General features: G+C 40.0%; 1 protein-coding gene across 1 annotated transcript; it reads right to left on the bottom strand.

The window, feature by feature from the left end:
* Positions 1–3,695: 3,695 nt before the first annotated feature.
* Positions 3,696–24,048, bottom strand: LOC147731003 (uncharacterized). The gene is made up of 2 exons (XM_086958663.1): positions 22,595–24,048; positions 3,696–4,308 (listed from the first exon to the last, which is right to left on the bottom strand). The coding sequence occupies exons 1-2, from the start codon at positions 24,018–24,020 to the stop codon at positions 4,295–4,297; spliced, it is 1,440 nt and encodes a 479-aa protein (XP_086814789.1). The 5' UTR covers positions 24,021–24,048; the 3' UTR covers positions 3,696–4,294.
* Between the last annotated feature and the right edge of the window lie 421 nt (positions 24,049–24,469).

Below are 24,469 nucleotides of genomic sequence, written 5' to 3'. Positions count from 1 at the left end.
CAAGCCAGAATCAAAAATTCAATCTTCGAAGCCCTGAAGGCTTCGCTCTTGGCATTGAAGTTAGAGGAGCCCTAGCTCACAGTCTCTACATACCCCGGCTTGAAAGTTGTGGTTAACAAAGACATAAAACGGAATTCGTTATCTTTAGATAAAAGAGCCCTAGCAAAAAAAAGACACACCTGGTCCGTGATACAGACATACCAGAGGTTGCAACCCCAACCTTATTTGCTAGACCATTTCCCGCATCAGAAAAAGCACCTTTTCACGCTACTAAGGCTTGGGTCTTATCCATCAAAGGACCTAACCCCTAAATGGAAATACACATGGCAATCAAAGGCCTGTGCGGAGCTTGGGACGAGTCTTTATTGCATCTAATATGCATCTGTCCTGCCTCAATAGTAACACGCAAAATGGGCCTTCTGGAGGTTTTCAGGAAGGAACAAGTAAGAACCTTTAGAGCAGCAGTGATTCATTGTCTTAGGGGCTAATCTATCCCACAGACCTGCATAACCATTAACTTTTTTTTAAAATGAAGCAAAAGAACTGGCCAAAGCAGAACTTGCAAACCAACTGAAGCAGTGCTAGAACATTTGGTTCTGAAATCCCTTGACTGCCTTGTTTACATGTTAATTCTTCTTAAAATATTGCCTTTTTTATACCTTTTTAATAATAACAACAATGTATACTTCTGCATGTTTTATCTATGGTGGTTTGTGCACTTTTTTATGATTTTTTTATGAAATCAAAATAAAAGTATATTTGACTGACTGACCTTGGTCAAAAAGCCCCCTGCAAGCCAACCTGGTTGACTATTACCTACCGGTTGGAACAACGTGACATACCCTGGGATAAAAATAGGTACAGTCACCCAGGTTTCTTGTAGGATGCAGACATCAAATTGGTCAATATTGATAAATATATTCAATCCAGTGGGGAAGTGCCACCTTAGATTTTATCCCAGCCACATTCCATGACAGTATACAAAGTGTAGATGTCAAATCTTCTAATCCAAAGGAACCTGTATGATGGGAGTCCTCTAATGTACGGCAGGCCTGTGAAAATGGAAAATGTACTTGCTGATCTAGGTTTGTCATTGTTAAAATCTCTGTGGTAGACTTGCTTTCAATCTCAGACCATGCTTTGATTAGTCTTTCTCTCTTTGTATATGTGTCTGTCATTGTTTAATTACTTTGATCACCTTTTCTAGGCTATACATTTTTATGTTATCCCTAGAACTGCATGGTCCCTGCCATGTTTGAACTACTCCTAACCAGTGGTAAAGTGTTTGTGCTCTCCCTCCAAACATGGTAAAATTGGTATACACCTAATTGACAAATTTAATTTACTTATAAGCCCTAGTGTACTGTACTGTCTCTAAATTAAATGCTACAAGTGAGTTGCAGCGCTCTTTGTGCCACACATTAAAGTAGCTCTTTAAACATGTCTCAGACAAGCCACTGCATCCTGTAGTGCAGTTTTAACTTGCCATTTCAACCTGGCACAATAAACCTTTTGCCAGGCCTAAACAGGCCTTTTTGCCTCCCTAGATAGATTGAAGCCAAACTCAGATAGGAAGGAAGAACTGATGAGAACCAATTAGGATTTGACAAAGAGCATTACCCATATACATAGGCTGGCACTGGGTAGAAACGTGGCACCCTCAGAACCCCTCAAACCCAAAGACTGAACCTGCTTGCTTTGAACCCAGGACCCAAAAAGTGCCTTCAAGGGTCAGCTGACACTGTAGAAGGGTATCTGGACGGTTCAGATACCTGCACATTTTCGGTATAAATTCTCAGGCTTACATCTTTCTATTCCAAATGCTATTTGGGCCACCTGATAGCGCAACTGATAAGCAATCAACATATTACATAAGGTTACCCATTAATATATAAACATTTGTTTGCCAATAGTGCATGTTGCAGGGATAATATTTACCCTGTGATGCTGCCGAACTCAATCCTTCAATGTTATACTCGATGTAAAGTAAAACAGTTTGAAATTGAACCTTATTTGGAAAAGAGGAAGGGATAAGGAAAGCAAAAATAGTAATGAGGTAATGACACAAAGTTGTGTTTTTTCTGGAAGATTCACCCTTTCAGCATGCCTTTAATCATGTGTTGGACTAAAAGGAAAATAATCATAAAATGAAAATTAATAATGGCTATCAAAAGAACACTTCCTGCCAGGGCCTTAGTGAACTGGGTTTGGGGCTTTCTTGCATTTCATTTACCGTTGTTAATAATAAGTAGAAATCTAACACTGTGTATGTCACGAGTGTGGAGTGAAATAGTTATCTGAACAAATCATTGGAATGTTTTTTTGACAACCAGTCCCGAGGTTTAAGGTATTTCTTCTATTTGGTTTATAATATAAAAAGGAGAACAGTTTATTTTTTCCAACACATATTTCTATTTATTATATTTAAAAAATGAATCATTTCTTTTAATGTTGGGAAACGTGAACCATGAAAAATACATGCAGACATGGACAGAAGAAATTAGCGTCCATGTAAAAAAATATGTTAATAATTCATAAACACAATTTTGTTGACCAAACTTTTTTAAATGTATACCATATAATTCACAAAAGTAAAAAAAGAAAATATATACATTTAAATGATATAATTAACAAGTATAAAATGAAAATGTAAAAATCTAAAAAAAAGAACTTTTTAAGAAACAGAGACCAAAGTTGTGACGTTCCTGGTTGTACAAAAGAAACATTAAACATAGACAAGTGTTGTAAATGCAATCACATCTTATGGTGATGATCCAGGAAGAATGGCATGAGTCCAATGAAAAAACAACAAAGTATACTCACTTAGATAAAGCATGTGACTTGATGCTGCTAACTTATACTCACATGCCATGTAAGTTGCTAACCTAGAATAAAATCTCTATTATTATTACTGTTAGACCTGAAAAACGAGCATATTTTTTTACAGTTGTTATGTTATTATTAAAATATAGAAAACACGTATGTAATTTCATACACCAATATTTAGAAAGACATAACCAAGAGAAGTCCATCTTTAATGACATTGAGGGGAAGAAGAAAATATCTATTGGCCGCTCAGGGCTTGTCATAGGTCCGGCAGGATCATGTAGTGTTGTAAACCTGTATTGTTTGTGTGACTCCTGTCTCATGTTACAATTGCTTAGCATAAATCCACACCTAAGTACAATTGACTAATCCCTACAGTGTCAATCAGATGGTATTTTCTTATGTAATGAATTCACTAATAAAAAAATACTTAAAAAAGATTAACTGGTTAGTACAGACTGCATTTGTATTTGAACTTCCATGTATGATGAGTGTACTGAACATGCTATATTTTATGGGAATTTAAATAAGTAGGCATATGTTTCAAATTCAGAATGTGCTGGATGGGTTGCATGAATCTGACCAGGTAAATTCCAGATATACTAAAGAATGTCATTTTAACTACCTTCTTCTGATTTCTATTATAAATCCAGGTATCATACTTCAGACGAACACTTCAAATGTTTCTTGTTTTTATTATTCTGACCACCTACGTTTATTGATAATACATGTTAAAGGATTTCGGCGGCCACATATTGATAGAACCCTAGAGGAAATGTGAATAGGCAAGACCTGGGCAGTATTCATCTCTTTTAATAGCAAGGAATAGAATACAGACCGAACACTTAGTGGAAAAATTTAGGAAACAATTGGACATTTGTAAAATGGGTATGTATGAAAAAATAATCGATCCTTATCTTTTAAAATACTAAATAATATTGTAATTGAAGAAGTGGATTGTGAAATGTGAACAATTGCATAGTTCCTATTTGTTGCACTCATTTTTGTTCCCCTGTAAGCAGTGGCTTAGTGTAGGAGTTTCTGAGAAACTGTTTTACGACAATCTTGAAAATAAAATAGAATATTATGAACATGGGATACAAATTAACAAAAGTGTTTTTAAAGGTGCTAAGTAGTTTCCTGAAAATAAACATTCCTTTTCAAAAATTAATTGAGCTATATTATCAAAAAGACCTTAAAACGTTCTTCTTGAATTAAACAGGTTTAGTAGAAGACAATGTTTAAACAACTCAATTTGTCATATATTCATTACAATAGACACTTTCTTCTCACTTTACACCAGCGTTAAACATTCTCCAGTCTTCAGAAAAATGTTGGTAAATCGGATTGATGAGGTGACCTGATGCTGAAAATACTCGATACATATTCATTGTTGGCTTGGCTGACTGAGTCATACAGAGAATTCCAGAAACGGTACGGAGAGGCACGTTCTCGTCAGTGTGAAAGGTCAATGCAATATATCTGCAACCATATTATAAAACAATAGAAAAATGACTTCACTGTTTTTAAAGTATTTTCTTAACACACTTAATTTTCATTTGCTTTGTATAATCAAGTTTTAGTAAGCCACTTCTTTTAGGCATATGCGACACGTTTTGAGGTGAAGACTGTTTTCTTTCGATAAATATATTGATCACTTACCACTAATCTTCATTACATTGACTACCCTTCCACATCGCAGGACTTCCTAAATGAGGTAGGACCACCTCCTGTTTCTGGCATCACTTTACCAAGCCCTTGAAGTAATTGTCCTCCCTCCTTTAACCATGCTCTTCCTTGGGCTAGGGATATAATGGCAAGGAAGGACCAACGACATCTTGTCATCACCAAGCTGTGGGCGATTGTTAGACTGGAAGGAGGACAAGAGGGTTGCAAATTCTGCAACAAGGAATGGTAGTTTGAGTAATGAAGAATAATAATAAGTAATTGCCACATTATCTCCTCAACCCTTCTCTTACCTCAGTCCTTGCTATACGAGATGTGCCATAGCAGAAATGGTAATTCAATAGCCCTATAAATGACACAATTCATGACTAATGCAGCACATCAAAATATTGATAGTACTTTGATGCATTATATGAGACCAGTTACTGAAGAGTAACAACTGCAAAAACTTGCACCCCCGTTCTGGAGAACAATGATATTACACATTCAGCTTTTAGTGGGAAATGATAATTCAAGGAACTGCCAAAGTTTAGTCCTTCACAGTTCCTAAATGGAGGCAGCATCATTCTTCACCCAAGATGCAGTAATACCTCAAGTGGATTTACCTTAATTGGGAACTAGTAAGGAAGGTCCTTTAGAAATATATGCAATAGAAACCACAATCCTGATCCAACATCTCAAGGTATATGAAGAAGCCTTATTTTCATGTTGAAAATCACAACATTTACAAAGATGTTCACATCGTAAACAAGTGATCTAGAACGATAAAACTGAACAGCTCAGAGTGAATACAGGATATGCCAATCCATCCCCTCAACTGGCAAAGTTATAGGATAAAGAAGAGATACAAGTGTTCCTAATAAAAGAGAAGATTCATAGAAATGGAAGTCTAATAGATGAATAGCTCAATTCTGACAATCTATGGGCAGAAGTGATGGCCGTAAGAAAACATTTTCAGCATTAGGAACTTGAGTGAAATATCTGAAAGTGGTTCCGCTGGAAGGGTCTGAAACTTCTACTGACTACAAGTAAATCCTGACAAGGAACAGGTCAATGAAGGGAAACCCCCCTCACTGATCTAGCGCATAGGCTCTTCCATTAAGATCTAACTGCTTTTACTGACGACCATTGGAAAAGTAGGACAGATGCCACTTACCTCTGATCAAATCCATCTTGTAAAACTGGAGAAACCACTTGGAATCGCAATTACAATGGTCCAAAGATCCCCAGCAAGAAAAAGTTGATCAATGATGGGCCCAAGATCATCGAGTAAACTACTGAGATTCTTGTACTGAGGCTGTCTCAAGAGAAGGACGATACAGATGTTTAAACCCCTCCTCTAAACAAATTCTGCAGAAACCCATTCGACAAAAAATATATATGTGTGTATGTGTGTGTGTGTATATGTGTCTGTTCTCTAGGAACTTCTCCTACTTCGAGAAAGGCACCAGGTATACAAATAGGATCATCAGTTCCGTATTTTCATGTAGCATTTTCTCCTCAGTCTTAAGGTGTATCCTCAACAGTTTAGTGTACTGGGGATCAAGACGTTTTGTGGGCCCCATGACCCTTTCACCAGCAATCTTTATATATAGGACCCACTGGGTGAACATAACTATATAACCTTATATTAAAGGCCTCTCTGAACTGGAAAAGTAATGAGCATACAGAAAAGTAAAAATAAGGCTGTGCGCTTCTTTGATCACCCTCTCCCCACGTTTCACTCACCTGGGTATGCCACAACCCTAATTGTGGTGGGAATTTCCACGTGTGCTTTTGGCTCCCAACAGTCCTCATACCACATGCCTTCCACTGCTTCGCTACTGGAGTCTTTAACTTCAAATTCAAGCTTGTCATGGTCAGCTGTCTTGGTGTCCCAGAATGTCGGTCTTCTCGCTGGGCAACCTCTTTTTTGACTGTGGTCTCCTAGGTGTCTTCCTGCCAACACTTTTTCCTGTTACCGTGTCCTGCATCTGCATTTATCTATTCCTTTCCTTCCCTGTCATATATTTTGCATCCAAAGGGTTGCAGGGACAGGTACCAGCCTAATATCTTGAGAGTGTTGCCTTTATTTTTAGCCATCCACTCCAGAGGGGCATGATCAGATTTCAAAGTGTACTCTCTCCCTTTTAAGTAATACCTAGGACTTTTTATGGCCTATTTTTGGCTAAGCCTTCCTTTTGTACAATCGTATAATTGCACTCTGGGAAATAATTTGCGGCTAATATATAGAATAGGCTTTTTGTTCTCTTCATGGTATAAACGGGAAAATACTTCTCCTAAACCCATAGCACAAGCGTCACTATTTAGAATTAATGTTTTTTTTTTGTAGAATGGGATCAGAGGATAGTATTTCTTTTAGTTTTCACATTTGCTGCAGATGGTTGCTCTAATTCTTTGTCAGCCCCTGGACTCTTGGTTAAGAGGCTGGTTAAGGCAGTGGCCCTATGATGGGAGAAGTGGAGTCTCTTTTGATCTTCAGAATGGGAACTTCCAATATAACTGCGACTTGTTCTACTTGAGGTTGGGTGATTCCCTTGCTCAACAGATACCCAGAGTATTTCACTTGTCTTCCTGCCAAATAACTTTTATTTAGATTGACCTTCAAAACAGCTTAAAGTCTTTGAACAGCTTCCAGATGGAATAAGTGTTCTTTCCAAGACTGACTATGAATTATGATGTTGTCAATATATGCAGCTGCATACCTCTTATGCTTTTTAAGTACAGAATCCAGCAATCTTTGGACTGTTACCAAGGCCAGTGTAATCCAAAAGGGAGTACTGTAGATTGATAGATGCCGCCCAGACTGGACAATACGTCTATCTCTTGGTCTTCCTTGTTAAATGGGATTTCTCAGAACCCTTTACTCAAGTCTAATGTGCATATGAATTGGGCTAGTCCCAGGTGCTCAATGAGTTCGCTGATTTGAGAAATGGGGTGTCAAATTTAGATATTTTATTGACTTCAACACAACAAAGGATAGACCCATCTGGTTTTGTGACTTATACCACAGGTGAATTATATTCACTTACTGAGGATGATCATTAGTTACTTACCTGTAAACTGTGGTTCTCCAGTATTGGTGTCTTTCATAGATTCACATGCTTGAATAGTCCCCGTCGTCGAAGTGGGAGTCCCACGGTACATAAAATAGTAAATATATATATATATATATATATATATCCTGGTTCCACTCTCAACGCCGACATCCACACGGCGTCCCCAAACAACGATATATATATATATATATATATATATATATATATTATATATATATATATATAAATCCACAAACAGAAGGTTGCCATCAAAAGGAGACGCCACACATGCGGAGATTGAAACCTTTAATCGAGTATTACAAGATAGCCATCTTCCACTTTCAAATCCATAGTTTAAGCCCAACGTGTTTCAAACATCGTGTGTTCTTGGTCACGGGCTGAAGGAAAAAGGAGGTAGCGGTAGGTATCGCGCTGAACACCTGATAATCACACAAAGCCTGCTGGGACTTGTAGTTCTGCGCAATTCTTAGCCCAGTGGGTGCCGTCTTGCCCCTAATATTAGTTCCAATTAAATCCCCAGTGGGTGGACAGGAGCGTATAGTAAGATTGCCACACTGTTCATTTTATATCCATCTATACGGACTCCACATTCCATTAGCGCGCGGTATTTTCCAAACGCAGGATCTGTACAGGCAACAGCAGGGCGTCTCCGCTGCTGATCAGGCCGCTAAATATCCACAAACAGAAGGTTGCCCTCAAAAAGAGACGCCACACATGCAGAGATTGAAACCTTTAATCGAGGATTTCAGGATAGCCATCTATATATATATATAAATTATATAATTATACATAAGAAATGTAATACACAGAAAATATATAACGTAAAGTTAAAATTACCATAGAAACCTTAAAGGGAGGATTCACTTTAGTAACATATCATAGTCATTATAATAGTCCACATTCCAGCCAATCAGGCAACAGCACCCTCTAGAACCTTCTCCTCAGAAGCTCAAGCCCTCAGATTTTCATAGCACCAAAGTGACCCAGCGTGCATGAGGAGAAGAGAGCCTATGAGGGGAGGAGGGGTGGGTCGTATGTGAATCTATGAAAGACACCAATACTGGAGAACCACAGTTTACAGGTAAGTAACTAATGTTCTTCTCCAGTATTAGGGATGTCTTTCATAGATTCACATGCTTGAATAAGAGTAGAAAGCAGAAAGAAATACATGAGTCATAAAAGGCATTTCAAAACCAGGTAAGTAAAACCATAGTATAATTAATATAGCATACATTTAGACATATGGCAAAACCTTTTATGACAGGAGGCGGGAAGCAACAGAGGCTCACCTTAGTTAAAAAGATTTCGTAGCACAGCTTGGCCCACAGCAGCATCTGCGGCGTCGCATGACTCCAGACAGTAGTGCCTCGTAAACGTGTGTCTGCTCGACCACGTTGCAGCTCTGCAGATCTGGCACAGAGGCACTCCAGCAAAGAGGGCAGTAGATGATGCCACAGCCCTTGTCGAGTGTGCTCGCACCGGAGCAGAGAGAGGCTTTCCGGCCCGGCAATGGCAGAAAGAGATGGCAGAAGAAATCCATCTAGTAATGGATCGTTTAGTAACTGCCTGACCTTTGCATATTCGGCCATAGGCTACAAAGAGCTGGTCTGATTTTCAAAAAGGAGCGGTGCGCTGGATGTAGAATTACAGGCAACGGTTTAAATCTAAGGAATGCAGAGAACGCTCAGCGGGACACTGTGGGTTAGGGAAGAAAGTTCTGAGAATTACTGGCTCATTCAGATGGAAATCCGAAGGAACTTTGGGAATAAATTTTGGATTTGTCCGTAAATTAACCGCGTCCTTGGAGAATTGAAGAAATGGAGGTTGACTTGTGAATGCTTGGATGTCACTTACTCGCCTTGATGATGTAAGCGCGGGTAGAAGAGCGACCTTCCAAGTGAGGAATTTTAAGTCCGCTGAATGGATGGGTTCAAAAGGAGGTAGGAGGAGCTGAGATAAAACCAGATTCAAGCGCCACGAAGGTGGTGGACGACGTATGGGCGGATACATTTGAAAGAGGCCTCTGAAGAACTGCCAAATGATCCGAGAGGAATACAAAGATGTGGTGCCATCATGACGAAAGCGGGAAATCGCTGCCAGAAAGACTTTAAGAGTGGAATGAGAAAGTCCTGACTTCGCTAGAGATAAGAAAAAAGGCAGTATTTGCTCCAGCTTAGCGTGCATTGGATCAAGGGCTTCCTTGTGACACCAAACACAAAAACGCTTCCATTTCAATTGGTATGTCTTAATAGTGGAAGGAGCACGTGCATGAGCCAGCACTTTCCTGTACTCCAGAGTGATATTCAGACCTGCAAACTCATTGTGTTCAGGTTCCAAGCAGGCAGTTGGAGATATGCCGGATCCGGATGGCAAATCCGTCCTTGGTTCATGGTGAGCAGGTGAGGCAGAGGGCGAAGAGGTATCAGATTGCACTGGGACAATAGGAGGAGGTCCGTTAACCATGGGCGACGTGGCCACCTGGGCGCAATCAGTATGACGTGGCATGGTTGAAGCTTCATCCTGTGCAGCAGGCGCGGAACGAGAGGGAGCGGGGGAAAAGCGTAGATGAATTCGCTCGACCAATTGATCGAAAACGCATTCCCGCTCGACTCTCTGTGGGGATGCCGACTTGCAAAGCGTAGGCATTTGCGGTTGTTTGAGGTCGCAAACAGATCCATCTGTGGTTGGCCCCACTGGCGAAATATGTACTCCAGAGTGGGTTGGTGGAGTTCCCATTCGTGATTGTCCGCCAGAGATCTGCTGAGACAGTCGGCAAGGGTGTTGGAGATGCCCAGCACGTGAATTGCTGTCAGGTGAACCTGGTGTTGAATCACCCAATTCCAGATTTTTTGCACCTGCTTGGAAAGCAGAAGAGATCTCGTACCTCCCTGCTTGTTGAGGTAGTGCATGCTGGTGGTTTTGTCTGTCCGCACCGATTGACCTTGTATCAGTATCCGGAAAGATTTTAGGGCAAGGAAGATGGCCAAGAGTTCTAGATGATTTATATGCCATGTGCGTTGAGCAGCAGTCCATTTGCCCTTGACCGACATTCCGTCGAGGTGTGCCCCCCAACCCTCCAAGGAAGCATCCGTTGTGAGAGTAAGCGTAGGAGCTGTTTCCTTGAAGGGCCGACCGGCGACGATATTTGGAAGGTGAGCCCACCATTCCAAGGCTGTTTGAATGCGGAGGGTCAGGTAGAGTTTGTCGTTGAACGACCCCGAAATTTGTTTCCATTGTTTGTCCACCTCCTCCTGTATGACTCATGTGAAGTCTGGAGTGCAGGATCAGATGTATGCAAGAGGAGGCCATGCCCAGAAAAGATTTCAAGATCCGGACAGAAGCGGACTTTTTTGATTTTAGAAAAGCGACCATCTTGAGTATGCGAAGATGTCGCTCCTGTGATACAAACACCTGTGCCAGACGAGAATCGATCAAGGCTCCTAGAAAGATTCTCTGTTGTGAGGGGCGAAGATAAGACTTTTCCTTATTGACAGAAAGGCGCAAGGCGCGAAAAGTGAGAGGCAGCGCTAAGTATGCTGTCTTGCTGTTTGACGTGTCTGTGCTTTTATTAGACAATCGTCCAGATGAGGCTAAAATTGAATACCTTGCAAGCGAAGGAAAGCTGCGACTGGAGCCATGATCTTTGTACAGACTCTCGGCGCTGATCGAAGGCCGAAAGGCAACACCTTGAACTGGAAGTGCTTCGATCCGACAGTGAAGCAAAGATATTTTCTGTGTTTGTGATGAATTGGCACATGAAAATGTGCATCTTGGAGGTCGATAGTGGAGAGGAACTCTCCGGGATTAAAGTATTGTAGAATTTCCATTAGGGTCAACATTCGGAAAGTTTGTGATTTGATAAATTTGTTGAAGGCTCGTAAGTCCAGAATGGGGCGCCACTCTCCCGGCTTTTTCTTGATTAAAAAGAAGCAGGAATAAAAGCCCCTGCCCTGTTGTGCTCTAGGAACCACTTCGACAGCCCCTTTTTTTTATCATGATCTTGACTTGAGCCAACAAATCGTTTAGATGAGGTCGGGGGGGGGGGGGGTACCGGAAGGGTGACGGGTGGGTGGAAATTTTTGTAAACTCAAGAACATGTCCTTTCGAGATGACGTGTAGGACCCAACGATCCGAGGTGATATGAGACCAATTGAAGAAGTTGTGGAAGATTCGACCTCCAATCTTCAGAGTCGGAGAACACTTGTTGCTGGGGAAGTCACTGCTTTTTGAAGGCGTTCCCCCCCCCCTGTAGTTATTTTTCCTCCGATAAGGTCTTGAATAGGTCTGGCGATTTTGAGATTGGTAACTGTATCTTTGCTTGTTCGGTATTGGGAGGAGCCATGAAAATTTGAAGAGCTCCCTTTGCCACGTGCTCCTCGAAAAGGCTGTTTCCTGTACTGGAGGTTCCCTAAGGCACAAGCAGTATCAGTGTCCTTTTTAATGGATTCCAGAGCCTCGTCGACATGCTTACCAAAATGGGAATCACCATCATATGGCAAGTCAAAACGTATCCCCTGCACCTCAGGGCGAAAAGCCATAGATTTGAGCCAGCCCTGGCGTCGTAAAACAGCAGCTCCAGCAGGTTATCTGAACGCTGTTGAAAAGATGTCAACAGCGCAATCAATAATCTCTGAAGAGATTTTCTCTCCTTCTTGGACTATCGTCTGGGCCTCGGCTCGGACGGTATCTTGGAGCTGGTCAGTCAAAGCTGCGATTTCGGACCACATTTGGCGGTCATATCTTCCGAGGATGACCAGGAAGTTGGCCGCTCTGAACGTTGTGGCAGCCATGGTAGTGAATTTCTTGCCGATAAGAGTCCAATCGGCGCCCTTCTTGGTCCGGAGGGGAGGTTAGTGGAGTGGCTGGATTCCTTGAACATTTTTGGGCAGCCTGCGTTACGACGGAGTCCGCCTTAGGGTGTGAAACAAGGCATGCTGGAGAGTCTGCAGGCGCCTTGTATTTTTTGTCCAGACGTGGTAACACAGCAGGGATGGAATTTGGTCGCGCCATAAGTTTAAGACCTTCTTTCCAAATAAAGTCAATAATTGGGATGGTATAGGTTTGCTTGGGGGGTTGACCTTTGAAGTCATAGAGGAAGCAATCCGTTTGTTGCATCTCTAGGGTTAAATGGAAACGTTTGGCAGCACGTACCATTAAATTATGAAAGCTTCCGATGTCCACCGGCGGGGAAGGCAAAGGCGATGTCGGTGGCATAGATGGTGTTTGGGCACTATAATCATCCCAATCCGTGAGGACGTTATCGACATCCTGATCAGTGTCCTGGTGCACATCCGCATCATCATCTGTATCCGGCTGCGGGTGGATTGGCGATCGCGGTGTCTCCACAGGTATTGATGCTGGCACCGCAGGTTGAGGAGTTGGTGAAGTAGGCGCAGATCGAGGGAATCTGCGATTATAATCGTCTAACATATGCTGCAGGTTGGTCACCAAAGAGGACGGTATCTGAGTCATTCGTTCCTCATGATGTGCATCAAAGCGAGCATCATGGACGGGAAAGAGAGCACACCCCTTCTCCTCATACTTTTCATCATCTTCTTGGCACTTTATATTGAGTTCAGATGGACTGGACGTAGGACGAAAGATGTCATTCACATACGAATCGTCATCAGAATCCTCTTCTGCAGACTCAAATAATTGTGTTGGAAGATTAGTAGCATCAGTCATAGGACTCCGGAGAAGCGGAACTGGGCGTTTGGCCACTGAAGCTGTGACTACCGTGAAAGTAGTTGCAGTAGCAAGTGAATAGTGTGGAAGTGGAAACAAATGTAGATGGCAATGGAGCCGGCGACTGAGATAATATCTTCTCCTTTGTCTTCATCGACGTAGATTTGCGTGTCGTCGACGAAGAGTAAGTCGTCGTAATAGATTTCGCAGTCGACGAGGCAGTCGTCGACGAAGGTGGAATCGCCAGCGTAGACGGTACCATCGACGAGGATGTTGCTGTTGATGGACTGGTAACCGTCGACGAGGATGCAGCCCTCGACGGAGATTTGGCCGTCGACTAGGGCTTGGCCGTCGACGAGGTCCTGGCCGTCGACGATGATGTGGCCGTTGACGATGATGTGACTGTCGACGATGGACGCGTCAACGAGGCCTTCGTCGATGAATGCTTCTTAGCCACAGGCGTCGACGAAGCAGGTTTAATGGCCATCGACGAGATCTTGAGAATAGACTAAATAGGCCTCACCTCTGGAAGTGTCGACTACGAGGTAGACATCGTCGTCGTAGTCCTCGTTGACATAGAACACATTGATTTTTTTTTTTTTTTTAAATACTCATGGGGGCGCACCAAAGTCCAAAAAAGTAAATAACTTTTTCAGCCTGGAACCAGCCATGCCGAGACGCCGAAACCATTGCACTGGTTTACGCACTGGTTTACGCACTGCGATTTCGAATGTGTTATAACGTGGGCAGTTAATTTTCAAACTACTCCTTAATGGTTAAAAGATCTTTAAAGAATTTTTCTTTCTTTCTTTGTTTTTTCTCCTAAACAGGCTTATCTCATTCAGGCATGTTCTGTTATTGCATAAGTCCTGATGATGATCCCATGCATCTAGTTGAGCTATAGGGATCGAAACGTCGACACCCAAGAGTGGGTTGACACTTACATTATTGTTTAATAAGCTTGTGTACATTCCACTCCAGGCGACACTGCTATTGATCTTTGAATTTTCTGCAGTGCCCTGTCCTTGCTCTCTTTCCTTGCCTGAAAAACACCCCTTTTTTCACCCTACCTCTATCTTCCCTTTCCTCTGTCGGTACGGCACAGGCTTGTGTCATGTTATTATTGTACTGTATATTTGACATTGATTTTTGAGAATAAATTCCTGTCCCGGCTGGTTCAGGATATCTTAAGCCGTATAGTTTCCATTGTGTTCCTATACTACATTGCACATATGTTGAATAAGCTAGGCGCCATTGTTTCCTATAACGTTGCCTGATTGGCTGGAATGTGGACTAATATATTGACTATAAGGTTTTTATGGGCCTTTTTTCAGTTCTATGGTACTTTTAACTTTACGTTATATATTTTATATGTATTACATTTCTTATGTATATGTATAGTTATATAATTTTTCTATATGTATATATATATATATATATTTTTACTACTATTTTAAGTACCGTGGGACTCCCACTTCAACGACGGGGAATATTCAAGCATGTGAATCTATGAAAGACACCCCTAATAGTGGAGAAAAAAGGATTCTTTGTTGATGGCAAGGGTGGACTCAGGAAGGCACAGAAGAAATTAAGATAGCAATGGTGTGATCTATAATCCATCTAGTGTAAGCAAGAAAAACAAATGTATAAATAAAATAAGTGGAAATACATAATTAAAGCCAAGGACAATAGAGATAACTAAAGTGGGGTACTCAAATAAGTCTATCTAAGGTTGTTTATTATGAGGCATGGTGGCAATACAAATAATATACAGGAATATTAATGCTCTGAACAGCAGCCAGAAGTGATACATGGCCTTCGCCATAATGCAGCAATCCTGGAAGAATAACACATTTGTCCCAGGTAAAATATTGAAACACCTACAGTTAGTCTACGAGTTTTTTTAAGTATAAAAGTACAAAACAAATGTGATACAACTGCACTTCATGTTATACTAGATCAGCTATTGTACTAAGTGTGCACCACCAATACAATAGCATAGGACCTCTCTCTAAATGTCTCCTTCTATTTCCAGGTCGTCTCTCTGCTGGAACTCGGTGGTATGTTAATATTACCATTTAATGAAAAAACAAGTGAAAGGAAAGAGGAAAAACATCTGCAGCTACTCTAAGATACAATTTCCAAGAAACTGCAGTAAAAGAAGTAAATATTCAATGCAATTACAATACACAGTTTTACCGCTGGATAGAATACGCAAAACCAGGATGTGTTTCTTTGAAATCATTCAGCCATTCTGGACACTTCCTGTCTCTCTCTGGACGTTTCTCTCTGGAGATCCTCTCCAAACCAGAACTATGTAACATACCATCAGCACCTTGTCCCCAGAACACTTCACTAGAGGTGACATACTCAACTCTTCTCCAGAATGAAGGACTAGTATTAGACCTGAAGTGGCCCATTAAAGTAGAAGAGCCCTAAACCTAAATCTGGGTTTCTTTATGAGAACATTAGCAACAGTCCACATTCACATTTTTGCCTTATGAGTGTTATCATGCCGTGCTTTGTACTACAACTGATGCCTTCTTACTCTAGAACTATGCCCATTCTCTTTGTATCTTTCTGTTTTGAGTTCACCCATGAAGGATTTAACTTGAAAAGATTTCCTTCCTCTAATTTGTTTGTTTCAAAAGGCAAACACCCCTCTAGTTGTTGTTCTGTTGGCCCATGTTTGTCTATACTCTTGCTTACATTATCTCGTCCATCATTTCAACCAAGCCAATGGCATGGGGCCAATACACTGCTACGCATAAAAGTGTGATCCCTAACTCTTTTATGATTTGACATATTTCTTCGACATGAATTGCACTGCATTGTCCGGTATAATGGTTTCCGGAACATTTTCCTTAAAAAATTCCTCCTTGAGGAAGTCCATCACTTTGCGAGTGGTAGCAGAATTGACACATTTTGCCATGACCAACTGAGTTGCACATCCACCTACACAATGACAAACCTGTGTCTTGGCTGAAGCTTATCAAAAGTACCAACCATATCTAATACCAATTTTCGCTTGTTGTATAACTGGTTTTGTCAGCCTGTGCACATGAGAATGTTTTTCAAAACAGACTCCATCATGCTATCCATACAATTCCATAGTACAACTCCCTCAGTCATGCCTTGGTAAAATGCCTTCCCAAATGTCTTTGTGAGCAATATTCAGAAGCATATATCTTACTGCACCTAGGGAAACTCTCTTATCCCCTCAGCACAAAAGGCCTTCCGACAAGTATAGTTCGTCCCTTACTACCCCAAATCTTTTTTCCTGGGCACGCAAATACTGCAATTTAAGCCAACCATTCACTACATAACCCTTGGATTTACCATAGAACATGTGTTCCTCCTTAGCTGTCACTCCTTTTATGAAACATCAGACTGTACCTATAAGATTGGCTAAGATGTTCCCACATCATTACCAGAAACAGATACATTAGCAGTGTTGACCATATCCACTGCCAATCTCTACAGTTTGCCACATAATGTTTTAAACCAGTTAAGTACTGTGCTTCAAAGTTAAGTTTTTTCACACCTTCCAACCATCTTTCGATCCGGGGAGTTACACTTTAACTTTACAGAAAAAACACCTGGACTAAAGGCTTGTGGTTCACGTCTGACAATAAATAGCAGGCCCCAGAGGAAAAAATAAAATGCTTTACAGCACATATCAATGCCAATCCCTCTTGCTCACTTACAGAGTTATTTACTTCCAACTTCTATGGGCACAAGATGCAAAAGCTATCACACTTTTCTCACTATTTTCTAACTGCCCTAACACTGCTAACAATCCTCCCAATTCCCCCAGCCTAGAATCTGTTGACAAGGTGATCTCCAGAAAGCAATCTGATAATAAATTGCGTAATAAACCCAATCTATTTCAAAAAACGTTAGGTAATTGTTTCACAATATAGTCATCCTCCCTGACATGTGAAATCACAACTTGTACTGGAGAATTTGGGTATAACGTTGGGTTTTATGACTGGGATAGAGTGTATGGATAGGAATGTTAGCTCCCGAACGAACTCCAACCCCAAACAAGCCTAATCTGGAACGTATGTCTCTCAATTTTCAAACTCCAACAATGGTACAGCGCTAAGGCAGGCAGAATAGAACCAAAGTATGCAAAATCAAAGAGAAGATCGCTACTCACAGGAAAAGCAAATTCACAATATAGAAAAAGTAATCAGGCTCATTCAGTTGTTGCCGTTGTAGAGAGAACTCCAAGAGTGGTGGTGATTAACCATCCCATCATAATCGCTAAGTGAAGTACAAAATAAACGTGCTGGAGCTGCACTTTGGGGCAGATGTATCATCATTGTATTTTGTGAGTCCTTAATAGCTAATTTTACCGATGCGCTATTAAGGACTCACAAAATGCAATGTATGTAGGTTCGCAATATTAATTGTGATTCCTACATATTCCTTAATTGCAAATGCATATTGCGATTTGCAATTAAGGAATACCTTCCCATTCTTTCCTATGGGCCTAGAGGCCAATAGGAATGAATTTGAAGACATTCGCAATTTGCGAGTACCCAAAAGGTACTCGCAAATCGCAAATGCAATTTCAAGGGTGCCAAAAGGACACCCTGTTGCACCCCTGAAATATGCATGTGTGCACATGTGGCACATATACATGCCCTGAGGGCATGTATGTGCGCCCTGAGGACATGTATGTGCGCCACATGGCACTTAGAAAAATGCAAAAAAGTGAATTTTTCCAGGAAATCGCAAATTACCACCAACTTGAAGTTTTACTTGATCTTTTATTATACCCAGTATGCCACACCAATACAACACAGGACCTCTTTCTCCATTTCTCCTTCTCTCTCTTTCCAGGGTTTATTCTCCTCTGGCACCTTGTGACATAATAACATTATAGCGTAATGACAGGCATTCTAACTGCTATGTCACACATTTTTATGTCGGTAGCTATAACACATTACTAGTAAACTGGCATAGTCACGGAAACCCAAGTGGCAGCTGTTTTGATCAATGCTGGGAATGCATCTGATGAAGTTAAGAAAGAGTATCTCTTATTCAGCCGGAGTGTAAATGCTGCCTGCTTCATTCATAGTAGATAATCATCTGTTGACATAATGGGATTAAATGCAGAGTTTACTAATCAACCCAGACTTACTCCTCATGTTTATAACCTCTATTGTGACTGATTATGGTAAGCGGATATTAATTATTTAAACCAATCCTCAGTCTTGGAGAATTCTATATGCTCAGAATATGTTGGTTTACTGGACAAATCTAGGTGAAACAGTGACAAGTAGGCAATAAGGCTGAGATACAGATAAATCTATCTTCTTACAATACAGAGACAAATCTAAGATAATCTCACTTTCAGGAAATTCAGGAACCTGTTCTAATCAATGATAAAAGTAAAGGACACAGGCAGCACTGGACAGTAATTTGTAAATATAACTTTAGGCACAAGGTGGTGAAACTCAAATAAGAATTCAGATGGGTAGGGAATCTATCCTCGTGATTTTTGTAAGAGTCTAAAAAAGTTCGGTATTACCTACGATTCTATTCATTGCGTAATTAGTGGCCTTTGATTCTCCCTGTCAATTTTTCTATTGATGGAGTTCATTAACCCTTTCGATGCTGATGACGAGCTCAGCTCGTCATCACCCACGGGTGTCGTGTGCTGATGACGAGCTGAGCTCGTCATGACACCAGCAAATTGGCAATTTGCAGCACAGCGCAAAAATCACCGCAGCAGCGATGCGGTTAATATAACATTCATTGGGAGGACAAAGGGACCCGGAATGGCAAATAGTTAATTAATAAAAAAGAAATAGCTAGTGGTGTGGGTCTCCCAAGTCCTTAACAGGACTTTTCAACAAGATCAATGGTCTACAGCAGTGTTTTTTAACCTGTTGTACGGGTTCCGCTGGGGGACTGTGACATCTACTTAGAGGGTCTGTGACTGCTTAGAAACTTAAATAATAGTAACATATTGATTAAGTGTATATTAATAAAATAGCAAACGTAAAACTGAAATTTTTATTATGTTTTATAAATGTGAAGGAATTGAAAACTGGAGACTAAAAATTAAGTTTGCATCCTCAGAATGATTCATGGGAGCAGTCCAGTGCATCAAACAGAATATAGTATGGATGACAGGTGTCTTCAATTGAATTTAGAAAAACTTTTACCTTCCCATTAAAATTTAAATTGATTTTCTTATGTTTGTGAATTAAATAAAATATTTCATCTTTGTGGATCTGTTTGATGAATGCTTGTAAATGTATGTTTGTGCATCGTTTTACAGTTTAAATCAATAAAATTGCTTGGCGGGGTCCCCAGATTCCAGTAATGATTAAGTGGTGCATCCACAGAAGTCAATAGGGTTAAGAACCACTGTTCTACAGGCAAAGAAAGCTCTTTAGTGTAGGAGTTATGAAACCTACAAACCTTGCATTCATTTGGGCCATTGACTCCAAAATATTTGTTTCGAAGCTGGATATCTCCATATTTTTCGAAAACTGAAAAGGGTAGAGCTTGTATTCGTCTAAATAGCAGTGTCAAGAACCAGGTTCCGCACAAATGGCCTATCAAGCATGGGGCTAATCAGGGCTGGAGACTGTGGAAAACAGACCAGTGGAAACTAGAGATGTTAAAAACTCTAGCACTTCAATTGACTGGCTCAATGTCATTTTCACTCTCTTCAAAGGAGTTCTAGGTAAAGCCACTTTTATGACAGTTTACAACAAGTTGCTTTTGCATGATGATGTTTATTCAGTTGTTGCTGTTTCGCTTCATTTATACCTCAGGTTTATTGTTGTGTTCCTTTGCATTAGATTCCACTTTAGACATCCGTTATTGCACTGTGCTTTGTTGAGTATAATACCTTCAGATATAATCTTCCTGCCACCCCATCAGCTCATGGCCAGACCAGTTTGCGGAGCTGTTCTGTGGTCCTTATCTGGTATTCTTGTCTGCTCAATACAACAACATCTGCTGCAAAGACCAGTAAGTAATTTCTGTATCGAAAGAGTACACTCTAGCTGGTACTCATACTTACCTGTGGTCCACTGTCTCCCTTTCAATTGGCCCAGTGACCTTCACATAATGCAAGTCCAAAATGGGATACATTCTTTACAACGCAGTTTTAACCATGCAGTGCCTTTAACACGCATGCATTTTTTGGGTGCTTTTACAATGCATACCTTTACCAAAAACTAGTTAAAGTATATATATATATATATATATATATATATATATATATATATATATATATATATATATATATATATATATGTGTGTGTGTGTGTGTGTTTGCATGTCTGTGTGTATATATATATATACGTGTGTATATATATGTGTGTATACATATATACACACACACTATTATAAACACTCCCATTTAAGAGTTTAGAGTGGTAAGGGTATTTTTAGAGTTTAAAGCAAGGTAAGAGTATTGGGTAGTAAGAGTATTTATAGGGTTTGGGGGTCCATAAGGGAATTGGGTTTTAAGGGTGCTTTTAGAGTTTAGGGATAGGTAAAGGTATTGGATTGTAAGGGTGTTTTTAGGGTTGAGGGGTGGGTTAGGGTATTGGGTAGAATGAGTTATATATATTTTTCTTTTACCTTATTTATTCTTGCCTGCGTGGTAAAGGCATGGGTGGTAAAAACATATAACTTCGTACAGCCATCCATAATACTCAAGTGATTTTCACATTATATATATATATATCATCATGTGATCAAGCCTCTGGCTAGAGGCGAAACGCGTCATGCGGACTTGCTGGGTGTTATTCTATAATTTGATGGAATAAAACACTATTGAGCACGAGAATCTGGGTCTGACTTGTTCGTTCTGAAACCAGTCCAAGCTGAGTGACTGTGATGCGGCAGCGTCGAGCGAAGTGAATGGAATACATATATGTATATATATATATATATATATATATATATATATATATACATACATCAGAATTTCAAGCAAAACTGGCATACTGGGAGTACCATTGGCAGCAGAACTCATTTTTTATGGCTTTGATTCATATATAATTTAAGCCAGAATAAATAGGAAATCCACAAAAAGCATACACTAAACTGGACAGGCTTTACCTCAGCACATTTCAGCATGGGCTCAAGCAGTCACCTTTAGTTTCTCGTCTGGAGCTTCTTCGAACTATGCATTTCAATGGCACGAGAAGTGTCATTTTCCATGACATGTATTTTATTCATGGCTCGGATGCTGCTGGGTTTCTTCAACACAAGCTTTACTATATAGTGTTTCAGTATGCATATAAAATGTTAGCGTTTCTTATGCAAACATTTCATTTGAGGATGGGTGGTTTGGATCAGTAGTTCATAGATTTGTACCGATTTTACAAATAAATACTATCTATTATCTGGATAGAGGTTTAGTTAAAGCATCAACTGCTTATAAGTTGATGTAGATAAGGCAGATGACAGTCATTACAAGACTACTACAGTGGAAGTACTTCGGACGCAAAAATAATTCAGAAAATTGTTAACTCCTAACGTGGTGGGATGGGATTAGTAATAATGTGCAGGTTAAGAACAAGAACAGTCTGAGATGGTTCACCCAAACTTATACATAGCAATGATCTGAAATACAGATTTGAATTTTGCTCCTGCCTGAATTCCTAAATTGGATGCATTAGCCCATATGTCAAGGATTTTACTTTAGAATTACATAGACTGAACAATACATTAAATCAAATATAGATAAGAGATGTCGAATACTTAGATGTAAAGCAAACAGGGTCACTAGATGCAGCCTATATGATAACAAGACTTCTAAAAGCATAATTTCTCATTACATGGTATTATATAAAATTCTAAAAAACGTTTCAGAGTATTGCTGTTCTTTCCAAGAGAGAACGTACTACACCACATAAATCTACTTTGAAGATTTCAGTTAATTTACTTCAATGATCCCGAAATGGTAAAGGATGTTTCTGACAAGAATAAAAGAGAAACAAGGGTATCAACATTTAAAACGAGAGAAAAACATTATAAAAATGCACCTGGAACACACGAACACAGACATCTCTTCACATAAATGCGAATGGAAACAAAATTAAGAACTTCATCATCAAAAATTAGACTGTTTAAATTATGTGTCATCTCAGCATGGCAGACCCACGGTTAACAAAACACTACATAACCTAGTGTTGTATGTCAGGTGTCACAGATGTATTTTTTTATAAACTAAACTGAATGTCTGAAATGTGCACCAGACCGATGTTTCTCTTTTTTATTTTGGACTGCTACTGATCTTTCAGTAGGGGATTTTCTTACCAAGGGTGAAATAGGAGTTTTAATATCTTGCTCACCTTTCCCTTTAAAAAAGTAAGATGAATTGAGCTGAGTCTGAAAGTATTTCCCTTCATCCATTTTACGCAGTTGTTTAATAATGGTATTTCCCTTGTCATCATAAAGATCTTCAGAGCCATTTTTTGTAGTAATACTGCGGTCACTAGTAATACAAAGAGACTCAGAGGCATCTTTCTGAGCAACACTGGCAAGAGAAAATGTGACTTTTTTGATGTTTGCATCGACTGATCTGGCACGGAATGGCAGACTTAGGTCAAGTGGTTGTTCAGAGCAAGTCACAACTTTTTTAGTGTGACCAAGTGAAGATGCCAGTCCAGAAGAATTATAAAAGCCATCTGTCTGGGTTGCTTTATCTCGGTTAATCTCCTCATGTCCCGTTTTTGATGCAACATTACCCTGCGAAATATGGCAAGGATGACAACTCTTTCCAAACATGGATGGTAAGGGTGATGATAATTCCAACATTTCTACTAAATTAGTAGGCTTAGAACCGTCTTCATCTGTATCAACCGTATTGATTTGCAATGATGAACTGGCAGCATTGGACAATGGAACAGGCAAAAATGACTTTTGAGTTATAAAGAGATCTTGACTATGATCTGAATTGCTATATGGTTCTTCATTCTTCATGTTCATCACAGGGGACAGTCTTTTCTCTCTAAATTCCAAAGTAAGTCCTCTTTTTATGCCTACTATTTTCATTTCTGAGTCTGCAGGGCTAGATGTAAACATTGGTTCAATGCTATGAGAGCAACTTTTTTGTTCACTCCTGGTGAATTCTGATGAAACACAAACAGGAATATCTTTGTATATCATCTTCCGCTGTTTTAAATTAGATGTTTCTTTTCCAGATTTTATTGTTTTATTCGGAATATCACTTAGACAAGTTCCTTGCACCTGGAGGACATTTCTACTGCCATTAAAATCTGAACTTTTAGACAGTTGATTGTACAAATGTGCTTGTAACCCTTTGAGGTTCCCATGAAATTTTATCTTCTTTGTAGTTTTTGGGCTTCTCTTATCAGGTCTATGAGTTACGTCTCTAGAAGAATCTTCTTTAGAACCCAAAATTGGAGAGCTTGGCCTATGCTTACTTTTCTTTGCTTTCTTCACTTTTACATGGGCAGATGATGCATGATTATTTGGACTTGTGCAATAATCCTTTCTCTTGCGCTTTTTATGATGCTGATTGTTTTGTGTGTCAATAAGATTTAATGCTTTATTTATTTTTGCTTTTTTATTCTTCTTTAAAAAAACATCATTGTCTGGTGGACTTATTACCAATCTGTAGTTTTCTCTATCCATCTTTTCAATCCCACTGCAGAGCTCAGATAGGTTCAACATTTCCTTCTCAAAGGTCTTCCATTTTTTTCTTTGCTTTTTAGATAAGCCATCGTTTTTACCACTTCTTTCTCTGATTTCCATATATTCAAGATGCTTTTCTCTTATACAATTGTCTGTTTCTGCACCAGAAAAATATCAGCCTGTTTAGAAAATAAAACATATTTTTATGATGCGCAACACATACAAAAGCTCATAATACAAAACAACTGTAAAATGCTATTAAACAAACCAGTGAGACTGATAAGGAAGCATTCAATACTGTTTGCAAATGATTTACCAGTTGCGAAACAAGCTATTAAATTGACAATCCCACAATTCTTAAACCTTAAAAGTATATTAAAATGTTTCTTAATAGCAGTTCATTGACTGCTGACAAACGTTAATTGTGTTGCTTAAAAAATTACTTCTGGGGGCGTGGCTTCGGCAGCCAACATGGCGGACGCAGTTTAACTAAGCTCCGTCCCGCCGCTCCAGTTATCCGCACAATTATCCTTCCAGTCCCCCCCTCCCCCCCCCCCCGCCTGGACGCG

Source organism: Lissotriton vulgaris, chromosome 2_1 (genome assembly GCF_964263255.1).
Source record: "Lissotriton vulgaris chromosome 2_1, aLisVul1.2, whole genome shotgun sequence".
In the NCBI taxonomy this organism is placed as follows: domain Eukaryota; kingdom Metazoa; phylum Chordata; class Amphibia; order Caudata; family Salamandridae; genus Lissotriton; species Lissotriton vulgaris.
This window is presented reverse-complemented; position numbering and strand designations above follow the sequence as displayed.